This window comes from Haliaeetus leucocephalus, unplaced genomic scaffold, assembly GCF_000737465.1.
Source record: "Haliaeetus leucocephalus isolate CR32 unplaced genomic scaffold, Haliaeetus_leucocephalus-4.0 Scaffold840, whole genome shotgun sequence".
NCBI lineage: Eukaryota > Metazoa > Chordata > Aves > Accipitriformes > Accipitridae > Haliaeetus > Haliaeetus leucocephalus.
In genome coordinates, this window is record NW_010973276.1 from 4,212,640 (window position 1) to 4,229,710 (window position 17,071).

Sequence of the window (17,071 nt, forward strand, 5' to 3'; positions counted from 1 at the left end):
TGTGTAAATCTTTGCCTTTACTTTTCATAAATATACAGTATGGGATTAATTTTATCTAACTTTTGAATTTTATAATTCATACTACTTTAGGGCTACCTGCCCAGATTCCCTGTATAGTCAACATAGAGAGGCAGACACTGAGTAGCTCTGCTTATTGTGATATAATATACATACTGTGGATCAGCGCAGTAATTACATGTGTATAAAATCAATGTATGGCTAGGTGATTGAAAAACTGAATCTGGCTGAGATGACAGCGGTGGATATTGATCACCTTCGAGATGGCTACAGACCAGCTGCCAGGAGGGGAGCCATTTTATTCTCCATTTTGTCTGAAATGGCACTTGTCAACATCATGTATCAGTACTCACTGGTCTCCTTCTTAGAGGTTTTTGGACTCTCTCTTCGGAAATCCATGCCCAGTCCTATTCTTCTGAAGAGGTTAAAAAACATCATGGATACACTGACTTTCAACACGTATAACTATGGCTGCACAGGTTAGTGCAATTTACTGATGGGCTGATACTGTGTTGTGCAAATGCTTGTTAAAAGCCATGCCTCCAGTTGGTTTACATTAAAGAGGCAAGTTACCAAACAGGAAATTCACTAATGTTCAGTTCTCAGCATTGGTCCTGGTTTACACTTTACTCCCTGCTATTTCTGTTTCAAGAAACTATAGATATTACCGATGTAACTTTTAAAGAAATGCTTTTCTTAATGAAGTTATGAATGGTAAATCACCATTATGGATCTCACATCCCTGGATGTAGCTCACAGATGGTGTTTTGACTCTGTAAGCCTGATCCAATACCCCATCTTCGATCACCCTGATCTTTGTGGGGTGACCAGATGCAGGATGTGGATTTAAAGATTGCTCCAGTTCCACAGTATTTAGCAGCTGATTTTCGAAAATATTGTCCTTTTAATGCAGGCTTGTTTGAGAAGCATAAGTTACTATTCTCCTTTAATATGACCGTCAGGATAGAACAAGCTGAAGGCAGAGTTCCACAAGAAGAACTTGAGTTCTTTCTGAAAGGTAAAGTGAATATTTATGTATAAATATATAGCTATATGTAGCAATAGCTAAAAAATCCTTCAGAGATAGATTTTTTTACTGGATATGAGTTACTGTAAGAGCTAGCACCTAGAGAAACAGCTGAAGACAGCTGAACTATGTTGGTTTACACCAATTGTGGATTCTGCTATTTCTATTTTTTTCACTTAGTTAAACAGTGAAGAGGCTAATCTTTCTCTGCAGATGTTGATAAATCACATTAGCTAATTGTTAGGATGTTACCTGAGAAAATAATCTTTAGTTATTTTCTGACTATGTATAAATAATGTTAGAAAGGGTTGCAAAGATACAACTCTGGCTTCGCAAGCACTTGTAAAATGCCATCTTTTCTTCAGCAGACCACTTTAATCTTACAGTGCTTCCAGAAACAAATCTCTAATTGGTTTCTCTGTGCAGTGGGACCATATGTGTGGTCATGTATTGGAGAATTTATGACATGGACATTCACTCTGGTTTCTGAATGTGACTAGGCAATATTTCCCTGGAGAAAAGTGCACGAAAGAAACCGTATGCTTGGCTTCCAGATCAAGGCTGGGAAGACCTAATTCGCTTGTCTGAACTATTTCCTGAGAAATTTGAATCTCTTCCAGATGATGTGGAAAAAAATCCAGATGTATGGAAAAATGTACGTGCTTTTCTGCAATCCTGTTCTCTCTCCTTGTTTTTCTTCTGGTATTAAATGTTCAAGTATGATGCAATGTGCCATAGCACTTGGCAGGAGGCATGTCACCACTGGCTTTTTCTGTCAAGGCCTTGCTTTTCTTCTTGACCTCAGTGATTGGCTTATTTCCCGAAAAATTAAGGCTCTTATTATTTAAAAACCAAACCAAAAAAATCTTCCCTGGTATACTGTAAATTTCTTATTTTCCAGTCAAATGCCTTAGATGAGTTATTTGCCCTATTGAAGTCAGTGGAATTTTTGCTGTTGATTTCAACTGTCAACATTTCACCGTTATTTTTGTACTGCTAAATTGTACTTCGATCTTCTTGTGGCAGTGAGTTCTACAGGCTAGGTACAAACACAGACTTTCTTTTGTTCCACCTTTAGTTTCATTCCATGTCTTCTTGCTTTATAAGAAGTCTTTCTGCAAGCAATCTGTTAATACTTTTTGCTTGAGATGCTATTTTCTGTATGTTAAGAGAATTACTTGACATAAAATGAAAGTACAAATGCGTTTCTGGACTTGAACACTTTATACTGAAAAAGCTGAATTTTCTACATTTACTTTTGGTATACCTTTTGGTATTTCTATGCAGCTGATTGACTTTCTTCTTTGTTCTCCTTGTGTCTCCTTGGCCCCTTGTTAATCAAGTTGCTTTTGTCTGCTTTCTTAGTAATTTCATTGATAGAGCCATTTGATTAATTTGCATTGTCTCCCATTTTTCTTGCCAGTGGTATGATACAGACGCTCTGGAGCAGATGCCATTCCCCATGCAGTACCAGAACAATCTCACGAACTTTCAGAAGCTCCTACTTTTACGGTGTTTCCGGGTGGACCGGCTATATCGGGCAGTAACAGACTATGTTACTCTGACAATGAGTGAGAAGTAAGTCACTCTCTTCTTTGAAATCCGAGTCACACTGTTCAGGTATTTCACACAGAACTTGAGTTGTAATCAGCTATGTAAATGATTTTGTAATTTGCCTGAACAACAGAGCATAAGTTGTCTTTGTATCATTTCCATGCGCACTCTGCAGTGAGCTTTGATGTTTGTGTAAAAGTCAACTTTTACACACGATGGCTGCTCTTGTGCAAATTAGCAGTTTATTGTGCTTCTTTTCCTACCAGGTATGTGCAGCCCCCTGTGATCAGCTTTGAAGCTATCTTTGAGCAGAGCAGTCCTTACTCACCAGTTGTTTTTATCTTAAGTCCTGGTTCTGATCCTGTCAATGACCTCATGAAACTGGCCGAGAGGACAGGCTTTGGAGGGGATAGACTCAAATTCCTAGCCATGGGACAAGGCCAAGAAAAGGTAACTTTGGTGGGAAGATAGGGATGCGCTGTGTGCAGCAGGTTAGTCTGTGAATTGCAAATCATGCTCCTAATGTGGTGGGCCTTTTCAAATTTCCTTTCCAAAGGTGTGCTCCATTTTAAAGGGCATTATTTTGTCATTCACACATAGCACACAATTTGCCAGCCTGGGAATAATGCTTTCCTGTAATGTGAAAGAGGGCATTTGGCTGATTGGCTGATTTTATGGTTTGGGTATGGGTAGATTCAGAATGATACTGTTGTCTGTTAAAAACAGTTGAGCTGAAAAATGTTAGTCTGCAGCCTTTCAAAGGTTAATCAGTGACCCTGTGTGTCTGTGTATAGACATGAGTTGATTGGAAGTCACAGTGTTTGTTACCAAAAAGTTATCCTGCTGCTTTTTCTATCTTTCCTGTAGCTTTCATTTTTGTTAGGGACACTAAGGCAGGGGTGTCCAAAGCTTAGCAGCTGACTGAATTTGCTGTGATTTCAGTCAGTGGGAGAACTCCTATTAGATTCATTTAGACCACCACTTCCTAGACTCTGGCCTTCACCATCTTCTGGGCCATGCACACTCCTGTACTGTTTTGAAATAATTCAATGCTCTGCGTGACTTTTAATTTCAAAAGGAATTAATGAAATAAAAGAAGTGTCTCAGAGCAACTTCTTGTGGTATTGGAAAAGGTCTGTTCTCAGCAAGGAGCATTCTGGTAAGTCTACTAAAACTAACTAAAAGGCTGGGTGTGCTTCCCAGCAGGAAGGAATCCACTGCATTAACCCATCAGAGTCAGTTTACTTGCAGGATAAAGGGAGAGTTACTCACAGACAGTTCTTTCCCTCTCTTAAGATTGCTTTGCAGATGCTGGAGAATGTAGTGGTTTGTGGAGAGTGGCTCATGTTGCAGAACTGTCACCTTTTGGTGAAGTGGCTTATCAATTTGGAAAAGGCCCTGGAGAAAATTACAAAGCCTCACCCAGACTTTCGCCTCTGGCTGACTACTGACCCGACCAAGGGCTTCCCAATTGGAATACTGCAGAAGTCGTTAAAGGTACTGTGCAGTGGGCAAACCCTGGTCAGGAGGGCGTGTCCTGCCACTCTTACTCAGCAAAACAGACTGGCTTTGGGAAGAGTATGACCTGAATGCAGCATGTTGACTTGGGCTGTATGTACTAGCTTTTTGTCTTTAATAAGCCAAATCCTTTTTTCATCATCCTGTTTATCTTATGGTGATTTTTCCTTTGGGTGAAAGCTGTTCAGCAGTTTGTTTCTGAAGCAGTTATTTCAGAGTTAAGGTTTGTGAGTAAACCTGGAAATGTGACAAATGCTCTTCAGATTCAAATGCTGCCACAAGTGAGGAATATCAGGAGAGACAGAAATAGTCCTGTCAGTCCTGATGCTGAAGTGTAGAACTGAGGTCTGTGTCTAGCCTGGCAATAGTGCCAGTGGAGCAGACGGTGTAATAGGATAATGGTTTCCAGCTGCTACTTCAGGCTGCAGCATTTATCACAAGCAAGCTGAGCTGATTACTTTGAAGGCACAAGCCACGATGCTGTCCTGATGTTCTTTTCTATGGCTGCTTTACTTCTGTTGTGGTGAACCAGTCCTGTAAACATAATTATTTTATTTCACAGATTTGAAAGCAGTGGCATGACAGATCCACCCAATATGTGCTCTAGTGTATCAATGACAGCTGTGGAGTATTCACCTCCAGCAGTGCTTAGTGCTGCAGTGGGGAGAAGTGAGCATGAACGTATCTTTAAGACTGCAAATACGCACTTTGTAGGTCTAGCCATGAGCAGTGAGAACAAAGGTTTTATAGCACTTTGAGAAAGCTGCCAGGAAACTAGCTCTGCCGCAGTTTGATCACCAGTAAAGCCATATTAAAGACTGTTAAGCCATCTACTGTGGTGATATGTAGGACACACCAAAATGTGTAAAGTACTGATATTTCAATAAATTAGACCTTCAAGTATGATAAATATTAACACCTTTCCAATAACATGACTATTTCTAAAATAGTATCAAGTTTCTCTTTACATATGTGTGTTTACCTTGATAAGTTTAAAAGGTCTGTTTCATGTCTTTACTTAAGAAAAAATTGCATATTGCTATGAATTTGGAAAGCTGCTCAAAATTTTCAAGATTGTATTGTATAGCTTGCTTAGAGAGTGTGATAATATTTACAGCTTATTTTCCTGAGGCTATCCAGTAATTAATGGCTTCCCTCATTATTTTGATAGGTTGTGACAGAACCACCTAATGGTCTGAAACTGAATATGAGAGCCACCTACTTCAAAATTCCCCAAGAAGCCTTAGAGCAGTGCCCACATCCTGCCTTTAAACCCTTAGTCTATGTCTTGGCATTTTTCCATGCTGTGGTTCAGGAGAGAAGGAAGTTTGGGAAGGTTGGCTGGAACATACCATATGATTTTAATGAATCTGATTTCCAGGTAAGAAAATAATTACAACGGCTCTTATATTCTTGAGTTGCTCAGACTACTTTTGAAAACATATAATCTATCCAGTTTTAATCCTTTCTCACAGTAAGATTTTGCTTCATTTTTTTTCTGCTGCTGTGGAGTCACGTAGACTCCTGATCTTCTATAATGTCAATTTTGGCCACTAAAAATTAATCATATTCCAAATCTGTCATGTTTATATTGCCTCTCTCATGGGTTTCTTTTCTTAAGAGGATTTATACTTAACTTAACTTTTTAATTATTTGAGAAAGAAATAATTGTTAGTTTTCAAACAAGAACTATATTAAATAAAATCTATGGATATGTATAGCTGATTTATGAATCTTCTTATCTCATGTGTTCTAACAACTTTATTAGGTCTGCATGGAAATTCTTAACACATATTTGAGAAAAGCTTTCCAACAAAATGATGATAAAATCCCCTGGAGCAGTCTCAAGTATCTTATTGGTGAGGTGAGTGCCTACAATGTCACTAAGGAACATTTGATGGTCAAAGAATCCAGATAAATGAAACTTCCTTTCTGCATGGCCTGCATTATCAAGTAAAGCTGGCTGACAATCTCTCCTGGGCAGTCTTGAAACTCCTGTGTAGCCCTGAGCAAGTCACTTAATCTCATTGTCTCAATGAAATGGGGCCGTTGTGTGTAACTGCACAACAGGGGAGTTATGGTGCTTAATTAATTTTGAGTGAGAGCGCCCTTGGGATGGTCTGATGAAAGGTACTGAACAGCACAACTTCACAGGATTATTAGTACAGTGGAGCATTACTGATGTGAGAGCTGTACAAACATATTTCTAAAGCTGTTGCAGTGCTGTACATGATACATGCTGTGTAGTAGCTGGCCAGTTTAGTGTAGCTGCTGTGACATGAAATCCTGCAGAAAGCTGTTATTTTGCAGCACTTATCACAGCTGGTGCCTAAGGACGGTACCATTGCACATAATCACCAAAAGTGGTTATTAGGAGTGGCCCACAGCAGCTCTCTCCAGGCTAAGTCGAGATACTTCCTGCTTGTTCCCCCTCAAGAGGGGGCTAGAGAAGATGTACTTGGTATCCCTTAAGGGAGACAGTGTTATACCACACAGTCATGGCAGAAATGAAGAGTGTTTTGGACCTTTCAGTGTTTTGGTTTTTTTAAACCATATTTGCTGCCCCAAAAGCCAGTGCTGTAATACTGATGTAACTAATTTCTAGGTCATGTATGGTGGGCGCGCCATTGATAGCTTTGATCGTCGCATTCTGACCATCTATATGGATGAATACCTTGGTGATTTCATATTTGACACATTCCAAACGTTTCATTTTTATAAAAACGACAAGGTTGATTATAAAATTCCACAAGGGACTGTAAAAGATGACTTTGTTGGTAAGAAATGCTTTTCCTGCCATATAAGTTAGCATTAAAAACCCAAAAGTCTACTTACAGTATACATTCTCTCCATACGTCCATTGCCGGATATGAGAAGTTGAAAGGAACTTGAGGCATTGCATGTGTATGTATTCAAAAAGCGTGTAGACAAGGCACTTTAGAGCATGGTTTAGTGGGCATCATTGATGGTTGGACTCAATGATCTTGAAGGTTTTTTTCCAAACTAAATGATTCTATGTATTGCAATGTTGTAATCCACTGATTATACTGTTCTTGCTTTGTATGAGCAGCCCTTGGTAATGTGAACTTAACTTACCAGCCAGCTCCTCATTTCCTTAAAAAAAAAAAAAAAATCCCCAGGTAAACAGCATGTTAATTTTTTATTATTGATACATTTCCATGGGGTGGGCTATATGTATGTGTGTGCGCGCGTGCGCATTTCATCCTTAAAAATGTTTAGTCAACCTTTGCACTATTTCAATTCCAGCTGTAGCATTTGATTTTTTTGAAGCAGAGCAATAACAAAAATTGCTCATGGAATTCACTGCAGTATTCTTTTTTGCCTGGCAGCTGTGGCTTAATACATCGCATTTTTAGGAAGCGTGTTTTTGTATTGCAGAGGCGATAGAATCTCTGCCGCTTGCTAATACTCCAGAGGTATTTGGTCTTCATGCAAATGCTGAGATTGGGTATTATACACAGGCAGTTCGTGATATATGGTCTCATCTTCTTGAGCTGCAGCCACAAACGGGTATGTTCTCTGTTACTTTGAACTGTTTTTGTAGATAAGAAATAACGAGGTGGCTCCTTGCTGTGGGGATTGTGATCCCTGCAGCCCGCTTCAGGGTGCCTGGGTCCTGGCACGGACACTGCAGCCCATTGTGCTGCCTGCTCCCGGCGTGGGGAAGTGCGGGTGCCCGCAGCCCGGCATGTGGAGAAAGGTTTTGGCGGCAGCACAGGTTGGTGTCTGCCGGCCACCCTGGGACGGGGGGGCATGGCCGGATGGCGTAGTGACCTTGGGGAGCAGAGGCAGCAAAACAGTGGGGCTGGGCAGCGGGCAAAGCAGCTGAACAGCTTAGCCCTGCCAGCATGGAAGTAGTTCAGCACGTGCCCAGAGGCAGGCAGGGTGCACATCAGTGCTGCAGAGGGTGGGAGACTTTGAGGCCAAAAGGTGAGTCAGCTCTCAGTTCTCTTAGAGAATTAATAATAGAAGGGGTAGTGTATGCAGATTTAGTCTCACTAAACCATTTTGGTTTCAGGGGAAACTGGTACAAGAATTAGTCGAGATGAATATATCGCAAATGTTGCTAAGGATATAGAAAACAAAATACCGCAAGTATTCGATCTTGACCAGATACGGAAGGGTTTTGGACCAGACATAACCCCTACGACTGTGGTGCTGTTGCAGGAACTGGAACGCTTTAATAAGCTGATCATTCGAATGGCAAAGTCATTGGCTGAACTGCAGCGTGTAAGTAAAGAACACAGCTACTGGATGAAATCAGTCGGGCTTCGCCTGCCCCAGGCTGACACTCAGACTCCCACCATCTTTCCAGGCCTTGGCTGGGGAAGTTGGAATGAGCAGTGAACTGGATGATGTGGCTCGGGCTCTCTTTAACGGACAGATTCCTGGAATCTGGCGGCGGCTGGCCCCCGACACACTCAAAACACTTGGAAATTGGATTATTTTCTTTAGAGCTCGGTATAACCAGTACACCAGCTGGGTAAGCAAGTGCTTCCAGAAAGCTTTTTGTCTTGTTAATCTGCATGATATGCTGTGCAAATTGCTGCTTTAGACAAGTTACTTGAACTAATGCTAATCACCACCTAGAACAATAACAAATACTTGCATGACTGTGGATGCAAGACAGACTAGCCCCTGGCTAGTCTTTGAGAGCGTTGGTCTCTGGGCTCAGTATCAGGTGTGGTGGGACAACCAGGTGCTGCAAATCTTATTCTGTGATTGCAGGTTAACGACTGCGAGCCAAAGGTGATGTGGCTCTCAGGCCTGCACATTCCAGAAGCTTACCTGACAGCTCTTGTTCAAGCCACCTGCAGGAGAAACAAGTGGCCCCTGGATCACTCCACCCTCTACACCGAGGTAACCAAGTACAGGACTGCAGAAGAGATCACTGAAGGGTCTATTCAAGGTAGGTGTTTTTACGATTATTTGGCAAAAATAATAAAGTAGCTGAACGGTGAGAGAGAAAGAAATAGCCTGGCATACTGAGTAAATTACTTAGATTATACCTCAGCAGACCATACCCTTGGCTCTGCATTTCACAGTCCACATGATTTCAAGCTGGGAAGAAGTGGGGTTCTGGTTTCTCCTTTCCTGCTGCGTACACAAAGTTTGATTTTCCTTCTTCAGCTCTTTTCACCCATGTGCATGTACCTGAACTTACACCTCTCCCTTGCTGGCTTGCTCTCTATATACTTTTTTACTTAATGGCTACAACATTACCAATCCTAGCAGGTCTATTTACACTACAAATAATATGTTGAAATATATTTAAACAAAAAGTAAATGCAACTTTGTATGATTTACTGTGTAGATATAGCTTTATGAATTCTCTATGACTAGCAATGCTCTAATTACTAAATATAATAAATGCTGGGTAAAGGGGACAGTTAAGCAATACTTTTGAGTAATAGAGCCGGTTGGGAACAGAGGAGGGAAAAAAAAATCTACTTGTTTTTGTTAAATCTAACTTTCAGTTAAAAATAAAAGTAACTTCAGGGGCATACCTAGACTAGTCTTTATTTACTAACATTTCATCAAAATGCTTGGTATTCATACCAGAACAACTCTATCCCAACCCTTCACCTTTTGTTAGAATGATGTAATGAGCAGTCCCACAGGAGTTACAAAGCTCTTTTACAACTTGGCTATTACTTGGGCAAGTAATTGGAGGGTGGCACCCACTGCAGGGAAGAGAACTGCAAGCAAATCAGTATTTATTCCTAATAATGTTTAGAATATGTAGTACAACTGAGATAATCTTAATTTGAAAAAAATTTTAGAACACAGCTGTATTATAAAAGCAAACACCACAGATAAGTATACCTCTGTGTAGCTGCAGTTTGGAACATAGTGGGTTTTGTCATGACTACAAGTGCCAAGGACAGCTGTTGGCAGGAACAGTTGTCTTGAGCTACTCAAGAAATCAGTTTAATTTACACAAGGTGTTGCGTTTTTCTGCCCATACAGGCTGCTTTGTTTCTGGTCTGTTTCTGGAAGGAGCAGACTGGGATGTAGAGCACAGCTGCCTTACCAAAAGCCAGCCCAGAGTCCTGGTGGTGGAGTTGCCCATTGTGAAGATAATCCCCATTGAAGCACGCAGGCTCAAACTCCAGGTACTGCTCCTTGGGGACACAATGGCTGGTTGCTTATTAACTTCCTTCTGTTTTCATATCTCAATAGCTGGTAGTCTCTTCCCTCTTAGCACAAGCAGCACTATTTTATCATTACCACTAGCATATAAAGTAGGACATTTAACACTTTGCCTTATGTTAGCCTTCATTACAGTTTTTCATTCCAGAGGGTTATGCTCAGGGGGGGTTAATAGGTTTGCTGCCTCTTTTCCATTCAGGCAGTATGGGAGAGGCATCTTGGGACACTTACACTCCCACTACTCTCTTAATTATTTCCCATTACCAGTTAATGACATAAAGGATGTTTACATTTTCTGGGTATCAGATATTTAAGACTTACAGCAAAAAAGTGAATTTCTGAAGACAGTCAGCTCTGCTAGAGGCCCTTCTTGTTTCCAGTTTCATGTTGTACTTCAAGCACTACTCAGCGTCCTTCTTTTCTCCACGCTCTTTTAGAATACCCTCCGGACGCCTGTGTACACAACCTCCCAAAGAAGGAATGCAATGGGCATTGGCCTTGTTTTTGAAGCTGATCTTTACACCACAAAGCACATTTCCCATTGGGTCCTTCAAGGCGTTTGTCTCACCTTGAATGCAGACTGACACTCTGGAGTTGGCAACCCTTTGGGGAGGTGGGGGGAAAAAAAAAAAAGAAGTCAAACTAGGCAGAAATTCAGCACCACAGGTGGGGCAGTGTTCACTTAGGCACACCTGACTTTAAATAGTATGATATAACCAAGCTAGTACTGTCATCAATAAACACATTTGAAGAGGAAAGTGTTTTTCATAATTTGTATTTCCTTTTAGAGAGGCTCCAAGCTGGTCTATGTATACGAAAGAGGTAATAAGTTAGTCTTGCACACACAAAGACCGAGGTTTGCCTGTATAGTTGTAAGAAATGTTTTTAATTGCCCAAAGCATCACTTCTGCTGCGCTTAGAAGTGGTGCCTTCCATCATCCTTGAACAAGTGGCAGGGTAGATCAGTCATACAGTAGATCGCCATAAAAATATGGCAACAACCACCAAAAAAAACCCAAACCCACTGCTGGTTAATGCAATACATTTAAAAATAGTAAACCACAGAATAACAAACTTTCTTTAACCAACCATTTTCAGGAACACAGCTGTTCCCTATCCCTCCCCACCATTCATGTAAGAAATCCTACCTACCCACACAACCAGCAAGGCATAACACTGAAGAGTGTCTCTTGGGCATCACAACAGCAAGTGACCAAGTCGTGAGGGTGCACAGGCACGAGAGGCCTCAGGCTACAGGGTGTTCAAACCCTCTCTGACTCGGAACAACCCTGCTGTAAGTTGTCATGCTGCACAGGAAATTTAGCAGTACCACAGTTAGGGAGAACAGCTTTTGTCATCCTGCCAGTGCCTTTGTGGGGGAAGCTGACAGATAGCGATCCAAGGCTCCAGTGGGAGACGCACACCAACACACAGCTGCAGAAAAAGCTTAAGAGGGGCAGACTACAGCTGGCAAGGGGAAGGAAAGAGGGCAGGCAGGGATCCTTCATCAGCTTTCACAGAGAGTATGCGTTCCAAGTTTTTGAAGGCACATCATAAGCTTAGCAGCATTTGGGAGCCATTGTTTCTTGCTGGTCCTACTCAGAGGCTGCAGACAAGAGTGAAGCAGAGGTGAGCTGGAGGTGCTAATCAGAATTTAAGAAAAATGGTCAAATTTGTGCTCCTTTCCCAAAATTACATACGCTCACAGCTCGCAGTATGCCTTTCTTTCCTAGGAAAAAAAAAAAAATTAAAATATAATCGAGTAGTCTAACAGCTGTTGGGTCTACCTGTTGCTTACTAGAAAGGAGTAGGGGAATCAGGGCAAGTGCAAGGCAAGTCCATCCCAATCCACAAGGATAAAAATCAAGGATGCCAGGTTCTCCTCCTGTATGAATTGGTTACATCACTTAAATTTAAACTAAATAATACACACATTTTAGAGGGACAGCTCAGGTTTCTAAGCAGGCAGAAGCCAGCACTGTCTGATGATGCCCAGAACAAGACTAAGGTTTTTCAGGAAACAAAAATAATCCCTTTACAAAAAAGTGCAGGTTAGAGCATAAAGAACCATTTCCATATTGGATAGCCAGTTACATTTTCTCCCTGGAAAAGTTGCTCTGAGCCAGTATGGAAGGTGCTACAAGTGCAGTGTACTGACTAGTGTAACAAACAGGTGTGATGGAGCCATTCAATTTAAAAAAAAAAAGCAAACACCCTCCCCCCCCAACCAACCCAGTGTTTATACTCTTTCTATGAGGATCATTAACCCTTTAAGAGTGCTTTATTCCCTTCCCCCCAGTTTTTACTTAAACAAAGCCACAAACCAAAGGATTTAGGATTAATCAAGTAATGCTTGCTGGGACTCTCAGGAAACTATGAGCACAATTTGCAAATCGAGAGCATGTGCTATATGGAGGAAAAGATGTCCTTAGTTCATTTTAAAGTGTACGTACATCTGCACTATTGTCAATGCTACTGTGAGAAAGGCTTTGTCATGGAGATTAGTGTTTGTGTATGAAGTGCTTACATCATACACAGTGAAGACAAAAGAACCACTGATAGTTCAAATGTTAACAAACAGCCAGTACATACTGCTGCAGGTTTATAGTTAAGTTTGTTTTCACTAATATTGATTAATAACACAGCCTGCAGCCTGTGCCTTTGTCCACATGTGTAGCTACAATAAATGGAGCAGTGCTCAGAAGCAAGCAGTCAGGTACCCCTGATTTGGCCACAGCATTTAGTAGTTATATACCTTGCCATATGAACACAGTCCTATTAGGTTTCATTAGAGGAGCATAATCTATCAATGATGTATCTGGAAGAAGTTTGGCATGCAGGGGGCATCAAAAGAAACTTTACTGCAGGTGCTATTTATCCTACAGGATCACAGTGCATAAACAGCAACAGAGTAGAGCATTTCAGTGATTTTACTCAAACAGTTCTATCTGTCCCTGAGTGCTTTCTGACCGCTTTGCTTCCATGGACCTGATCCACTGCCAGCGTTTCAACCTCCGGCTGAGGCTGGGATGGCGCGACATGGTGGATGCGATGCGCCACCCCAATGTGTGCCTTGTGCGGCTTCTCTCGGGCTGGGCTGTGCGATTCACCAGATGCACGATCTGAAGCAATAGGTGGAATAACTAACGGCCTCTCCTTAATAAGATGTACTTCTGCCGTTTCCCTGGCCAACAGAAACGGAGTGGGATCAGGCATGGCATCCACGGGCTCTCTTAACAGCAGCTTCCGGCTATCCGACCCTATTCTGTAGGCCTCTTCAAACTCGGGGTTGAGTGGTGTCGACAGACTCTTCTTCATTCTGCGCCGCGGAGTCTCCGGCAGTTTATCTTTGGGAGGGGACGGCTTATAGTTGGACAACACAGGACTGCCAGAAGGGGTCCCCTCCGAAGTCCCACTTGAACTCATCAGCTTCTTCTTAGTTGCATGCAGCTGAGAAGTTAAGTAAGCAATAGTGCTCGCTCTCTGCTCTAGTTCACTTGACAACATATTGAGCTTATGGCTTTTCATTTTTAATTCTTCCAAATACTTCTTTTCTCTTTCTTTAATAGTGTTTTCCAGCACCATTATCATCGCATTCTTTTGCTCAAGTTCTTTCAATAATTCATTATTTTCAGCCTCTTTGACTTTCAGCTGAGCTTCAAGATCTTCACACTTTCTTTTGAGTTCATCACTTCTTGAAATACCATTTCCTAGAAGAATAGGAAAAGCAGAAGTGTTTCAAGTTAACAATAGCCAATAAATAAAATAGTGCAATAGGGTTCCTTTTGCCATCCCAAAGCCATGACAGAAATCCCAAAGACTAACTTCAGCTAATGCTCTTAAAATTACTTCATCTTCAGAAGGACTAGGACAGCTTTTAAGGAAATGATCAGGAGCTAGTGCCACTCACATGGTTTAATAGTGTTGATACTAAGTAGAGACATTTCACATATTCTGGGGAACAAAGATTACAGAAACCGTGCTTGCTGAACTTGCTCAAAACTGGAGCCATTTTGCAAATCCTCTGCTTATTAAGAGCAGCTTTTCCCACTGCAAATGCCAGACTGGCTGGTAAGAGTGACAGAGATGCTGTCACAGCTCACCAGGAAGACATGCTCAGGCTTTAGCTTCACCCCTCCATGGGCAGCTGAAGCCCATGACTCTAAGGCAGAGGCGCACCTTGTCACTAAGGCTTTGCTGCTGCAGAAGTCTCTGTGGGGATTAGGTGGTCCCAGCCTGGCTGCCTTCTCTTCACATCACCCTGTAACACTAGGGGTTCTTGCACCGCTGAGGACACGCCATCAGGAACAGGCGGGCTGACCCATCTCAGCACCCCTGCCCTCACGCCATAGGGCCTGTGGGGCAATTTTGTCACTCTTCCCCTGGTTATTAGAGCCGGACAGCTTCCCAACTGTGTAGCAGAGACCAGCAGCCTGAACATCTCCACTAACAAGCACCCTGTGTCGCAGGGCTATTGACTATGAAGCATTAGGTGTTGTCCCCTCCACACTGGGCAGTGTCTGAGCTTGGCACAGCATCAACTCAGTGGCATCACTGATACATCACCTACTCTGAAAATCCTGTGATGAAAAGCATCTGAGCAACATTGCAATATCAAGAAATAATGTTGAGCACATGCAAAGCTGCTCAGCTGCTTTGCTAAATTTGCCCATGTTCCTTCTTATCCACAATACATAGAGTGTGTGTGTGTGCGCGCGCGCGTATATATATATATATATATATATATATATATATATAAGCTTTGTGGTGCAATTACAGTACCAGCTAAGTTTTAATAATAGGCTCACTCTCCTGCCCCATGCTCCCATATAGCATGCAGGGAACTGACTGTCCAGCAAGAGAGAGAGGAGTCAGCAGTTCTACACTCTGTTCCTGGCTCTTTCAAAAATTCCCTGGGTGACCTTGGTAAAGAACTCGTGAATTTACTTCATAAATAACAGTAAGTCTGGAAAGTAGAAAACTACTCTTATACCTTTAGAATTTATAAAGTCAACATCCCAAGGGCTAAGTATTCTCACCTACTTGTAACGGAGAAAATACAAACATTGAAAAAGATGAGGAAGTTTGACATGACCATTAAAAGAAAAATGCTATGTATTCCTTACCTGACAAGTCTGAACTCTTTACAGTCAGCTCATAGGTTAAATCTGAGGAAAAAAGTTGTTTATTTTTGTTAGAACATCATCATCCACCCCATACACCACCTGGTGAGCATGCTTACAATGGCATACTTCAATAAAAATAAAACTTACTCTTCCCCCCCACCTGAAGCAATAATAGATCCACCACAAATTATTAAATCTGTAAACCAACTGGAACTACCAGTGTTGTTTTTTTTTAAATAAAAAAAATCCTTGCTTAATGACCACACAGTTGTGTCCCAAGATACATGCTGATCACCCTAAATATAAGGTGGTGGTGGACTTTGTTGCTGAGGTTTCACTGCTGAAGTAGTAAGAAGCAGTTACTCCATTCCTGAGGAAAGAATTAAGCATTGAGTCAGCATTGGCATCCTCTCCCAGCTACCTGTGCAGTGCTGCTGCAGGCGTCGAATCTCAGCATGCAGGCCTTTCAATGTGTTGGCATGTTCTCGCTGGAGAAACAACAGATTCTTCTGGGCACTCTGTAGCTGGTTCTCCAGGTTTGAAGTTGCCATCCTGACATGCAGTTACCCTGTCAGTAAACAGATGTAGAATTGAAACAGCAAGTGATCTTGCACATCCCAAGATCCTCGCTCTACAGCCAGGATTAGCAGGAATAGCTGAATTCTGCTATTAATGAACTGATATGCAATCAAGCAAATGCCACAAAAGGTTTTTCCATTTCATGACTATTTCAACTAGAAGTGCTCCAAGTTCATAGAAAGCTTAATTATACTCTAGGCCAGAGCAGCATAAGGAATGCATTTGTTTGGAGTTAACACATAGAAAGGATTAACTTCAGACAGACTAAGTCACTAATCCTGTTAGAAGATAAAAGTGGAGTTCTGAGAAATGGGCTAGTATGTCCCTCTGTCTAGTTGGGGGTTTTCCACTTACTTACCTCCAGGGATACAGGAATTAGTAACATCCCTGGACAAGAACAAGGAAGAAAGCACTAAAACACACCATCTCTAAGAGAAATGCAAATGAGAGGGTGTAGCACACAGCTAGGCCTGGTGGTACTGTCATGGATGCAGTTGCTACAGGCCACCTTAGCCAAGATGTGCTCACTGGGACCTGCACAGGAGGAAACTCTGGCTGCTGTTGCGTTTCCTCAGCCGTGCCAGCGCAGGATCCTGTTCCTGGTGCAGGCCCCATGGCACTGGAGACTGGCATCTTGCATGGGCCCCGATGACATGGAACAAGACAGTTGACAAGGACAATGTTTCATTTAAAGAGAAAACAAACAGATTTTTCTTGCTCAGGTTATGAGTACCCCGAAAGCTATTACACCACTAGGTTTTCCTTGCAGAACAGCCTTATAAAACTAGGCCTTGACTACAGCAGTGCTCAGACTCAGAGACAGAAATGGTTAACTGTATGATGCTGGAGAGGTATTATTGAAGAGCCCTGCACTGCCAGTGTTATTGCTGCTCCCGATAAGGCAGCAATGGTTTTACATATACCCACAGGCCAAACTGCTGAGAAACATCTGTCTGGTAGAGCTGGAGATACAGACTCCCAAATGAATTCCCTGATCGAGAGGTAAAAATAGCTCCTCGAAACCAGGCACAGCCAGATGCTTCCTGTGGAGAAGCACACACTGTGCCCTGGGGCT

At 42.0% G+C, this 17,071-nt stretch overlaps 2 protein-coding genes across 2 annotated transcripts in view; one reads left to right on the top strand and one right to left on the bottom strand.

Moving 5' to 3' along the window:
* Positions 1 to 10,875, top strand: part of DNAH10 (dynein, axonemal, heavy chain 10) — a 57,267-nt gene extending 46,392 nt beyond the window's left edge. Inside the window, exons 65-79 of the mRNA XM_010582244.1 lie at positions 224 to 497; positions 932 to 1,036; positions 1,546 to 1,700; positions 2,469 to 2,623; positions 2,866 to 3,049; positions 3,896 to 4,096; positions 5,289 to 5,498; positions 5,886 to 5,981; positions 6,723 to 6,894; positions 7,517 to 7,648; positions 8,157 to 8,368; positions 8,454 to 8,621; positions 8,867 to 9,047; positions 10,109 to 10,254; positions 10,729 to 10,875. Of these exons, the coding sequence (XP_010580546.1) occupies positions 224 to 497; positions 932 to 1,036; positions 1,546 to 1,700; positions 2,469 to 2,623; positions 2,866 to 3,049; positions 3,896 to 4,096; positions 5,289 to 5,498; positions 5,886 to 5,981; positions 6,723 to 6,894; positions 7,517 to 7,648; positions 8,157 to 8,368; positions 8,454 to 8,621; positions 8,867 to 9,047; positions 10,109 to 10,254; positions 10,729 to 10,875 (2,538 nt within the window). The remainder of the gene's footprint in view (positions 1 to 223; positions 498 to 931; positions 1,037 to 1,545; positions 1,701 to 2,468; positions 2,624 to 2,865; positions 3,050 to 3,895; positions 4,097 to 5,288; positions 5,499 to 5,885; positions 5,982 to 6,722; positions 6,895 to 7,516; positions 7,649 to 8,156; positions 8,369 to 8,453; positions 8,622 to 8,866; positions 9,048 to 10,108; positions 10,255 to 10,728) is intronic.
* A 1,847-nt stretch (positions 10,876 to 12,722) lies between these two features.
* Positions 12,723 to 15,968, bottom strand: CCDC92 (coiled-coil domain containing 92). Its single transcript, XM_010582245.1, has 3 exons — positions 15,839 to 15,968; positions 15,418 to 15,459; positions 12,723 to 14,001 (listed from the first exon to the last, which is right to left on the bottom strand). Exons 1-3 carry the CDS (start codon positions 15,966 to 15,968, stop codon positions 13,226 to 13,228), a joined length of 948 nt encoding a protein of 315 aa, XP_010580547.1. The 3' UTR covers positions 12,723 to 13,225.
* Positions 15,969 to 17,071: the final 1,103 nt, after the last annotated feature.

Excerpts from the sequence above, each read along its gene's own strand:
- CCDC92 (XM_010582245.1), bottom strand. The coding sequence starts at position 15,968 with ATGGCAACTTCAAACCTGGAGAACCAGCTACAGAGTGCCCAGAAGAAT. Across the intron at positions 15,460-15,838 it reads CCTGCAGCAGCACTGCACAG|ATTTAACCTATGAGCTGACT; the intron begins GTAGCTGGGAGA and ends TTTTTTCCTCAG. Across the intron at positions 14,002-15,417 it reads AAAGAGTTCAGACTTGTCAG|GAAATGGTATTTCAAGAAGT; the intron begins GTAAGGAATACA and ends CTATTCTTCTAG.